General features: G+C 37.7%; 1 protein-coding gene and 1 pseudogene across 1 annotated transcript; both read left to right on the top strand.

Moving 5' to 3' along the window:
- Positions 1-700: 700 nt before the first annotated feature.
- LOC107018569 lies at positions 701-3,180 on the top strand. Its single transcript, XM_015219081.1, has 3 exons — positions 701-792; positions 851-1,914; positions 2,003-3,180. Exons 1-3 carry the CDS (start codon positions 701-703, stop codon positions 3,178-3,180), a joined length of 2,334 nt encoding a protein of 777 aa, XP_015074567.1.
- A 1,382-nt stretch (positions 3,181-4,562) lies between these two features.
- LOC114074894 lies at positions 4,563-7,091 on the top strand (annotated as a pseudogene).
- Positions 7,092-11,503: the final 4,412 nt, after the last annotated feature.

Genomic DNA, 11,503 nt, shown 5'->3' with positions numbered 1-11,503 from the left:
ACCAATTTAAGGGGGAAAAGGGCAAGGTTGGATTACCACATTCAGTTCCCAAATTCAAATTTTCATCCAAGGGCGGAAAAAAAGTTCTGCCAGGACGAAGAAAGGACGCCACATCCCTTGAAATACGGACGAGGACAAGGCTTTGAGGGCTTGGATCGAATCCAATTTTTGGCATGAGGATGTGTCATCATCTTAGGCTGCGAGGAGGAAATTGCATGGTCCATTGCTGCTGAAAATCGTACGAGTGAGAGAGACATTGAGAGAGAACGACAAAGGTCGAACAGTTGTACGCATACTAATTCTTGTATTGGCATTGCTTTTTCATCGCGTATGTCGCTCAAGTGTTGTCCCTGGTATCTTGTTACATAAATAAGATATTCCATTTATTAGTTAGTGATAAAAGTAGTTAAAGTTAGTTAGTTGGGCACATGAAATCAAAATAACTGAATCAGTTAGAATGAATTGAATCCATTTCAGTTGTAATTTCAATTCTATATAAAGTGTAATACAATTCTATACATGATATAAAAATACACTGAATATTCTTTCTCTTTCTAATCTCTCTTCCTCTTCTTCGTCTTCTTTCACTATTAGTTGTTTTCTCGAGATATCCTGAAACAGTTTTTCGATCCTCGAATTCATTGCGAATTCCTGCAATCGAGTAACATTGGTATCATAGCCTTCTATCCTTGGATTTTTAATGGCGAAAGGAACAAGATCTTCTGATAATTCTCCAACAGAAATGGGGGAATTGAAGGAAATGATGCAGAATATGGCAGAAAAAATGGGAACGTTGGCAGGGGAAGTTACAAACCTGAAGAGGTTGGATCAAGTGGTCATGGAATTGAAGGAACAAATTGATCACTAATCGAGAGTCTGGGAGGGAGAGAACTCCTGTAGAAGGTGGTCCTTCAACTGCAAGACATCTTGATGAAAGAATTCATCATTCTGAGGAGAGAAGTCACAGACCCAGGAGTCCTACCAGTTACAACACCCATCATTCAAACTTCTCAAGATGGTCCCGAATGGAATTCCTTAGGTTTGCAGGGGAAGATCTGAGATCGTGGTTGTTCAAGATTGAGCAATTTTTTTCCATGGAAAATGTAGCTGCAGAGGAAAATGTAACAGTGGCTGCAATGCAACTGGAAGGAGAAGCCATCCAATGGCATCTTTCTTTCATGAGATACAGACAGTACTTACAACCTGCTACTTGGAATGAATATGTGATGGCTATGGTTGAACGGTTTGGGACTGATTTTGATGATCCCATGGACGAGATCAAGAAGGTTAAACAGATCGGTTGTGTGAAGGAATACCAAGCTGTATTTGAAATGAATTTGACAAGGGTGAATTTATCACAGGAAAATGCTATTAGTTGTTTCATTGGAGGACTGAAGCATGAACTGAATCTTGCTGTGAAAGTGACTAACCTCTCTACATTGGCTCAAGTTTACAGAAGTTCAAGGCTACAAGAGGCTTATATAGCAGCAGTTAGACAACCCGCACAAGTAAATTCTCAAGTAAATTCAAGAAAATTCACAGAACAAAGAAATTACAACAGCAAACCTATTCTTCCTACACCTGGATTTGGGGGTTCTAACGGGCCTAGAGGAATGAACAGGAGAACACTAAGCGCAGAGGAGATGAATGAGAAACGATCAAAAGGATTATGCTATTTCTGCAATGAGAAGTACATTCCTGGACACAAGTGTAAGATTTCCAAACAATTGTATCTGTTAGAAATAGATGAAACAGAGGAATTCCGAGAAAGTGAATGTCTGATGGGGGAACAGGAAAGGCAAATACATGAGAAGGGATTTAATACAAGGGAAATGGTCCAACCTGCAGAACATATGGAGATATCTATGCATGCGCTAAATGGATCATTAGGATATAGAACTTTGAAAGTGACCGGTTATCATTCAAAAGAAGAGATTAAACATTTTGATAGATACTGGCAGTTCTCACAATTTTATTGAACCTGAGTTGGTTGGTCAACAAGGTTGTGAGATCAGGTCTACTTCACCTCAGTTGGTTGCTGCAGCAAATGGCAACATGAGGGTGGACAAGATGACCACTATTACTTGGCTACTCCAAGGAGCTGAATGTACAGCTGATTTCCTACTGTTGCCACTTGGATGTTGTGGAGTAGTTTTGGGGGTCCAGTGGTTGCTCACTTTAGGAGATATAAAGATGAACTTCAGGAATCTGACCATGGAGTTTTGGTACAAAGGAAGGAAGCATTTACTTGGGGGAGCTGGCAACCAGATGTTAACTGTTGGTGCTGGGAAGTTAGCAAAACAGTCAGGTAATCAATCTCAACTTTGTATGATTCATGTAATGCCAATGGGAAGTGAAAAAGTGAAAGCTCATGAGACAGACAATGTGCAGGACATGAAAGGTGATCCTAGTCTTTTAGCCTTATTATCTGAATTTAAAAAATTGTTTGAAGAACCTAATTGTTTACCACCTTCAAGAGGTGTTTTTTATCATAGAATTCTGTTGAAAGCTGGGACAGAACCTATGAACAAGAGGCCTTATAGATATCCTTCAGTTAAAAAGGATGTTATTCAGGGGTTAGTTCAACAGATGTTAGATCAGGGGATTATTCAGCCTAGTTGTAGTCCATTTACATCTCCTGTTGTATTGGTTGGAAAAAAAGATGGGTCATGGAGACTTTGTGTTGACTACAAGGATTTGAATAAATTCACTGTAAAAAACAAGTTTCCCATACCTATTGTTGAGGATCTCTTAGATGAGTTGGGAGGATCAAAGATATTTTCGAAAATAGACCTGAGGTCTGGATATCACCAATTGAGAATGGCATCAAACGATGTACCTAAGACTGCTTTCAGAACTCATTCAGGACACTATGAATACTTAGTGATGCCTTTTGTCCTCTCAAATGCACCAGCTACTTTTCAAGGTCTAATGAATTTTGTCTTTCAGAAATATCTCAGGAAACATGTGCTTGTTTTCTTTGATGATATCCTGATTTACAGTAGAAGTATGGAAGATCATGTTAGACACTTGAGATCTGTTTTTGTAGAGATGGTGAAGTATCAACTTATAGCTAAGGAAAGCAAGTGTTTCTTTGGGGTGCAACGAATTGAATACCTTGGCCATTTTATTACATCTGAAGGAGTGTCTACAGATCCACAAAAAGTTGAAGCCGTATGAATTGGCCTATACCAAACACTCTTAAACAACTAAGGGGTTTCTTTAGGTTGGCTGGGTATTAGCGAAGATTTATCTAGGGTTTTCGCATGATAAGCAAACCATTGACTGACTTAACTAAGAAGAATAATTTTAGATGGTCAAATACAGCGCAGATAGCATTTAACATACTTAAGACTGCATTAACACAGGCCCCTATATTAGCATTACCTGATGTCACCAAGACTTTTGTGGTGGAGACAGATTCTAGTGGATATGGAATAGGAGCTGTTCTTATGCAGGAAGGACATCCTATAGTTTTCATCAGTAAATCTTTATCTCCACGACATGCTGCCCTATCTGTGTATGATAGAGAACTATTAGCCATAGTCCAGGCTGTAACTAAGTGGTCTCAGTACCTGTTAGGACAAAAATTCATCATAAGGACTAATCAGAAGGCTCTGAAGTTCCTTATGGAGCAGAAACTACACACAAATTCTCAATTGTTATGGTTAACCAAGTTGATGCCATTTGACTATGCGATTGAATACAAAAAAGGAGTTCATAATAAGGTCGTTGATGCCCTTTCTAGAGTTTCTGGTGCAGAATTATTAGCTTTAGTTGTGTCTCCTGCTGGTACTGATTTATTCCAAGCTATAGTAGATAGTTGGTCTTCAGATGCTGAACTTCAACAACTCATTACAGAATTACAGACATATCCCACTACTCATAAGCAGTTTACTTGGTCCCAAGGTCACCTAAGAAGAAAAGGGAAGCTTGTAATTGGCAAGGATCAAAGTCTTAGGACTGAGATTATGACATTATGGCATGCAGGTTCTCAAGGAGGTCATTCAGGTGTGGAGGCTACACTAAAAAGGCTTCTCACTTTGTTCTATTGGAAGCATATGAGGACTAACGTAAAACAGTTTATTCAAAGGTGTGATGTTTGTCAAAAAGTTAAGTCTGATCTTGCTGCATATCCTGGCTTACTACAACCTCTTCCTATTCCTGATGTGGTTTGGTCACAAATTAGCATGGATTTTATTGATGGATTACCTAAATCCAATGGCTATGAAGTGATATTAGTAGTGGTGGACAGGCTTTGTAAGTACGGACATTTCATTCCTCTTAAACATCCTTATACTGCTCAGTCGGTTGCTCAGGTGTTTTTTGATAATGTTGTTAAGCTACATGGCTTACCTGAGACCATTACTAGTGATAGAGATGTTGTTTTCTTGAGTTCATTCTGGCAAGGATTATTCACCATCCAAGGAGTACAACTTAATACTTCTACTGCCTATCATCCTCAATCTGATGGACAAACTGAGGTGTTAAATAGGTGTTTGGAGACATATTTGCGATGCTACTGTCATGAGGATGCCTCGAATTAGGTTAATTGTTTGTCAATGGCTGAGTATTGGTACAATACTTCATACCACTCAGCCATTCAAACCACTCCTTATGAGGCCTTGTATGGTCGACCACCACCTCTCCATTTACCGTATCTGCCAGGGGAATCATCTTCAGCAGAGATTGATAGTACATTAGTTAGTAGAGAACTAAAATTACAACTTCTTAAACATCATCTGAGTAGAGCTCAACAGAGGATGAAACAACAAGATGATTCTCATAGGAGTGACCGAAATTTTAATGTAGGGGATTGGGTTTACTTCAAAATCCAACCTTACAATCAGGCCACTATTTCCAACCATACTTCTCATAAGTTGGGTGCAAAGTTCTATGGTCCATTTCAGATTTTACGGAGAGTTGGTCCAGTTGCTTACACTCTCTTATTACCTAGTTATGTCAAAATACACCCTACTGTGCATGTTTCTCTCTTAAAGAAGTGCTATGAAGTGCCTACACATATTTCTTATCCTCCTACTATTGATTTGGCTAGTCGCCATTAACCTGAACCTGAGTTAGTGTTGCAGCGAAGGATGGTCAAGCGGGGTAACAAGGCTGTTGCTCAAGTGCTTGTCAAGTGGTGTGGTTTTCCTGCTGATAATGCCACTTGGGAATTTGCTACTGTTTTGAAGACCAGGTTTCCGTTGTTTGATCCTTGAGGACAAGGATCTTCTATTGGGGGAAAGTACTGTTACATAAATAAGAGATTCCATTTATTAGTTAGTGATAAAAGTAGTTAAAGTTAGTTAGTTGGGCACATGAAATCAAAATAACTGAATTAGTTAGAATGAATTGAATCCATTTCACTTGTAATTTCAATTCTATATAAAGTGTAATACAATTCTATACATGATATAAAAATACACAGAATATTCTTTCTCTTTCTAATCTCTCTTCCTCTTCTTCTTCTTCTTTCACTATTAGTTGTTTTCTCGAGATATCCTGAAACAGTTTTTCGATCCTCGAATTCATTGTGAATTCGTGCAATCGAGTAACATATCTACTGTTGACGTCGTTTATGTTCATTGTGAAATTTTCGTGTGCTTGGTGAACGTTGGATGCAAACTTTCGTCAAATTGCTACAGCGTGGAGACGGACGAGGAGCGTCTGTCATTGCTGGAGATGTTCACGCGTTTTGTTGGCTGTTCTCTGTGTGGAAGAAGGGGAAGCAGGTCAGGTCTTAGAGGAATAAAGATGGGATGATTGGGCTTGAGGCAGCTGATGGGGGGGATGCGTTTATTTTGTGGGCTGGGTTGGAAATTGCTGAATTAGAGAAAGGGATGAGTTTGAAATTTAAGTGGTGTTGGGCCTGATAATCGAATCAAAATACAGGAAAACGAGCCCTTTTGCTAAAATGGACATTCAAATTAGCTAATTCGAAATTAGCCGGCTAAACATACATAAGGGCTAAGAAGATCAATTTAATGAGCTTCTCAATTTTAACGAAATAAAATAGTTGGCGTAATTACAATTGATTTAAAAGTGTAAACTATTATATAACTAAATTCCATAATAGAATATTTAAAGAAAATAAAATTTCTCGAGATGAATTGCAATTTATAATGAGCGACGAGATTAATTTCAAATAACGTAAAGCATTTTAAACTTTATAAAACCAATAGTTTTGAATTATTTAGAATCAGGAAGATCGTCAATTAATTGGTATCGTCGAGGGTCAAAATTGTGTGTGAACAATCCCAACTGCTAAGGTTTTGGAAGTGATGACAATAATGAAATGTCTCCAGAAGTTTCATTTTGAATCACTTTGGTAACTTGGAGACTTTTTTCTCAAATATGATATCAATTTACAACTGTTTAAGACTTATGAAAATCATCATGAGGGTCTTTCAGCATTAAGAAAAATAAAATAATTTTCAGTGTTGCATTGTTCAAGCTTGGATGTCCTCATAAAATTATGAGATTTATCCGTAATGAACCATTCAATCGTAAAATGGAGCTCATTCCTAGGGATAATTCTTAAGTTCAAAACTTTTTCAAAGAGTTTTCCTTCGGTAAAAATGTATACTAGGGTAAAGTAGAAGATTAGAAGTAAGAGAGTAGATGATGTTGTTGAGGCACTAAGAAGTACCTACCTCAGCTCAGGCGGGGAAGTAGTAACTTTATCATTTATGAAATGGATCGGGATGGACATTGATTTTATTGATGCACCTATACTAAGGCACTCTCTCATGAATGTTAAGAAGCTAGTCAATGCACGACGCTTGGAAACCACAGCTACATTACAAGTTTTATGACCCTTTGTTGTTTGTTAAAGTGCTAAGTCACAAATCTTACATGCTACCTGAGATACCAAGATGCTATTACCACTCAAAATTTCTTGGAGATATAGTTCTAGGTTATGTTGTTACAACACATCTCAATTTCAAATACTGATGTTATGCTAAAATTGCAGTTAAGGCTAGCCTGCATAAGTACATTGTTCATTCCTTCTAGATCTGCAAAGGCAGATATATTGTAGTGTTAAGGATTTTGAGAAATTGGATCGAGTTGAACTACATCCCCGATGATTCTTGGAGATGATTTTCAGTCCCTTGCTAGAGAGTAACCTTTATTGATACTGGTTTCAACAAATATACTACATTACTAAGCATAAGTCCTCTTCTGGAATTGTTTATTGGACCTCAACAATTAATATTCTATCCAGCAAGACTGTTAAGTGAACCATGTGACCCAAAAATTTTCATGGGACAAGAACTTGACATTTGAGACATCAAATTTTTGTGAGACAGTCTTAAACTGTGTTTTAATATCATTATTGTCTATGTATACAAAGCATTCTCATTCACATTACCAAAATTCTAGTATTAAATGTATCAACATTTAATAAGTTGCATATATACATTAATATAGAAAAAATATTTTTATTATTAATAGAAGAGCAAGTTTTCTTTTATGTCCTATATTTTTCATATGCTATGTGTCACAATCCTAGAGTCTTACTTGTGTTCCATGCGACATCTGGTAAATTACTCACGAATTTTCACTGTAGTGTAAGCTTAAGTAAGACTTTTCAAACTAAGATTTCTAAGAGAATACAAGCAAGACAAAAAAGACTGGGAAAACATTGGAAGAAGTCTTTGTATTAATTTGTGGAAATTCTTTAAATTTGATTGTATCAGTTTGCAAATGAGAGGTCCTCTATTTATACTACCTCCTAAGGACCTAAGTGTAAATAATATTTGCTCTACAAGTCATTACAATATTTATACATCAATTCTATTCTAGAATTCTCAACAAGTTCTGGGAATTCTAAAGTCTTCTTGAAAATATCCAGTGAGTATTAGAGTGTTCTACTAACCTATCCACAACTCGAATCTTCTCCCTTATTCTGATGCCAAATTTGATCAGTGAAGATGAAGGACATGACACTCTTCCCGACTTTTTGACAATGGGTGTGGCGCATTGCAACAAGAGCTCCCAATTTTGTCCTTAAACATCCAGAAATCTTCATATCTCTCCTATTTGGCCTCCTCTGAAGATTGATCCTTCCAATGTACAAGAAATATAGTGTTTACTTGATGGCCTCACTTCCCTCTTGCTTGATAGTCTATCATGTACTCGATTTCTCAATCATGCAAGCGGTGATAGTTATGGTTGCCCATTTTGACTAGTTCCGACTAAGATCATCTTTGCCCTCATGGTATGGCTTGAGGACTCTTGCATGAAAGACCAAATGGATATTGAAGTGTGGAGGTAACTCCACTTCATAGGAGATCTTGCCTACCTAGTAATGATCTTGAATGGGCCCTCATATTTTCACAATAAGTTCTGATATATGTCCCTTTGAGCTTTGAACTATATTGTGTTGAACTTCATCAATACAATGTCTCCAACGTGGTAATCTCTGGGAAACCAATTGCAGTCAACAAATTCTTCATCCTTTTGGTTGCCTTGTCTAAGTAGGCCTTGGGAGTGCTGATTTTTTTTCCCAATCATTTGGAAAGATGGTAGTGTCCAAAAATCTTTCCATCAAAAGGAGCATGTAACAAATATGGATTTTAGGGTTTTTGGATACTCACGAACTAAAATGGAGTGCGACCGGTGGACTCACTAATTTGAAAATTGTAATAAAATATCTTTATCTCTAGGAGTCTGGCGCAATCCTTTGAGTCCGCACTTATATATTACATTAAATAGCACTCTAGTGAGGAATTGACGTGTTCGGCTTACCTGTCTGTGTTGTGGGTGGAAAATTGTGAGGAAGTGAATCCCCATGCCAAATATTCAAATAAATCGCACCAAAAGTTCCGGTTAAGCAATTGTCTTGATCAGTAAGGATATGTCTTGGCATCCCCCAATATTTATCAAAGTTCTTGAAAAATAGCATGACCACCTCCTTAGTGATGCAACCGGCTGTGGCAGGCATGAAACTAGCATATTTCGAAAATTTGTCCACCACGATAATTATTGTTCCGTACGTGTCTTACTTGCATAAGGAAGTGATGAAGTCCATGGTAACGCTCTACCATAGGTATGGGTGCTCTGTTATAGGTAGTGGCTCAAGTAGCCCTCCTGGCTGCCTCTGCTCCACCTTGTCATGTTGACAAACTAGACATTTCTAGATTCAGCATTCTATGTCGTCTCACATATATGGCCAATAATAGATTACCTCGATCACTCCCTCGTTCGCCGCTTCCTCTCATGCCCAGCCACAGTGCATTGTGCATGCGTAAAATATAAAAAAAATGACTAAGTTTTGAAAAATAAATTAATCTTATGATTTAAGAGAAATTAATTTTCAAATTTAACAGAGTCGCCACTTAAATTTTAGTAAAAAAATCAAGAAAAACCCTTATAATTATTTTCAAGAGATTTAAACAAATAATATCAGTTGAAAAATGGTTCGAAGTTCAAATGTACATTCGAGAAGGTGTTAGGCCCTCGGAATGCCCGCTAACTCGCGGTTGACTGACGATTTGACTGAAAGACTTTTCAAATAATATTCAATTTTTTACTAAGTTAAGTAAATTCTAATTTTGATTTATTTACTCACTATCAATATCATTTTTAATCAATTATTTTTTAACAGAAAGTAACGAAAGGAGATGATCTAAAGGGATAAACTTAAGTGTTGACAAAGATCGAGAAGTAAAATAAATGAAAGAGTTTAATCCCTTGCCTATTTCATTGATATCAAATGGTTTATATACAATCAATACAAGACTAGAAAACTATATATTCCCTTTACTATAAGTAGGAACTAAATATTCACTTAATACAGGTAATATATCAGAATATATTCATCATATAACACACCCCTCAGTCGAAGCGGGAGGTCGCCGAATGCTAAGACTGTCCCGAAATTCCTCAAATAACACCAAAGGAAGACCCTGGTGAATATGTCTGCAATCTGCTAACGCGAGGGGACATATATTATGCGAACTTGGCCGCGATCCACCTTTTCCCGGACAAAATGTATGTCCATTTCAATGTGCTTAGTACATTGATGATGAACCGGATTACTATCAAGATATATGGCACTGACATTATCACAATAAACCAATGTAGCCTGTTGTATAGGACAATGAAGTTCCAACAACAAATTTCGCAACCAACATGACTTAGAAACTACATTGGTTACCCCTCAATATTCTTCCACTACACTAGAACGGGATAAGGTCGCCTGAAATTTAGAGGACCAAGAGATCAAGTTATCACCCAAAAAGACACAGTAACCCGACGTTGAACGTCGTGTGTCAGGGCATCCACCCCAATAAGCATCAGTATACTAAATAAGTGTTGAGGTGGAGGACTAAAACATGTGAAGACCAAAATTCAGAGTACCCTGTATATAGCACAAAATACGCTTAAGTGCATGCATGTGATCCTCCCTCGGTTCATGCATGAATAAGCATACCTCTTGTATGGCATACGTAATATTGGGTCTTGTGAATGTAAGGTACTGAAGTGCTCTCGCAAAACTCATATAAAGAGAGGTATTCCCAAATGGTTTGCTCGTAGTAGTCCTTAGCTTCGGTTTTGTATCCACTGGAGTAGCAGATGACATACACGATGACATGCCTTCTTGTTCAATTATCTTTGTAGCATATTTATTTTGTGTTAAAAATAAACCACTGACATGACGAGTGACTACAATTCTATGAGAATAGCTCAAATGGACCAAGTCCTTCATAGCAAATTCCCGAGCTAAGGCGAGAGATGATCGACTGATGGAGCTTATCCGAGGAAGCAATCAAAATTCCATCATCGACATGCAATAAGAGGTAAACCATAGAAGCACCTCGACGATAAATAAAAAACGAATGATCCGAAGTACTTTCATTAACTCCAAGAGTACAAACATAGTCAGCAAACCTCTTATACCAAGCGTTTGGAGTCTTTTTAAGCCCATATAGAGATTTCTTCAGCAAAAAACATGATTCGGACGATCCGGATCCCGATAGCCCAAAAATTAGTACATGTAAACTATCTCCTTGAGTTCCCCATGTAGGAAGGAATTTTTGACGTCAAGTTGTTGTATCTGCCAGGCTTTAGAGAGAGCCAAACTGAGAACCGTGCGAATAGTCACCGATTTGACAATCGTACTAAACGTCTCACCATAATCCATGCCAAACGATGGTGCCAAAGCGGCAAAAGTAGATGGAGAAGTGACTTGAGAAGTGATAGTATACAACTCTCCCCGACTTTCACACCTCATTAGCGGTCTCCCCATCCAAAAATCGTTCACAAAAAAATCCACATGGATTAAATTCATTAGAGACGGAGTTATCGGTTGTAAATTTAAACCGACACCAAATTTTTAACAAGGTGAGGGGCATGAAGAACATTATTTAATTGTAAGGGAGGACACCGCGAAGATAGTTCAGTGTGACCATAACCATGAATTGGAATAGATTGACCATTACCAACTATTATTCCACGTTTATTACTAATATTAAAATAAGACGTGAGGTTACCT

Source organism: Solanum pennellii, chromosome 1, assembly GCF_001406875.1.
Source record: "Solanum pennellii chromosome 1, SPENNV200".
Taxonomy (NCBI): Eukaryota; Viridiplantae; Streptophyta; class Magnoliopsida; order Solanales; family Solanaceae; genus Solanum; species Solanum pennellii.
This window is presented reverse-complemented; position numbering and strand designations above follow the sequence as displayed.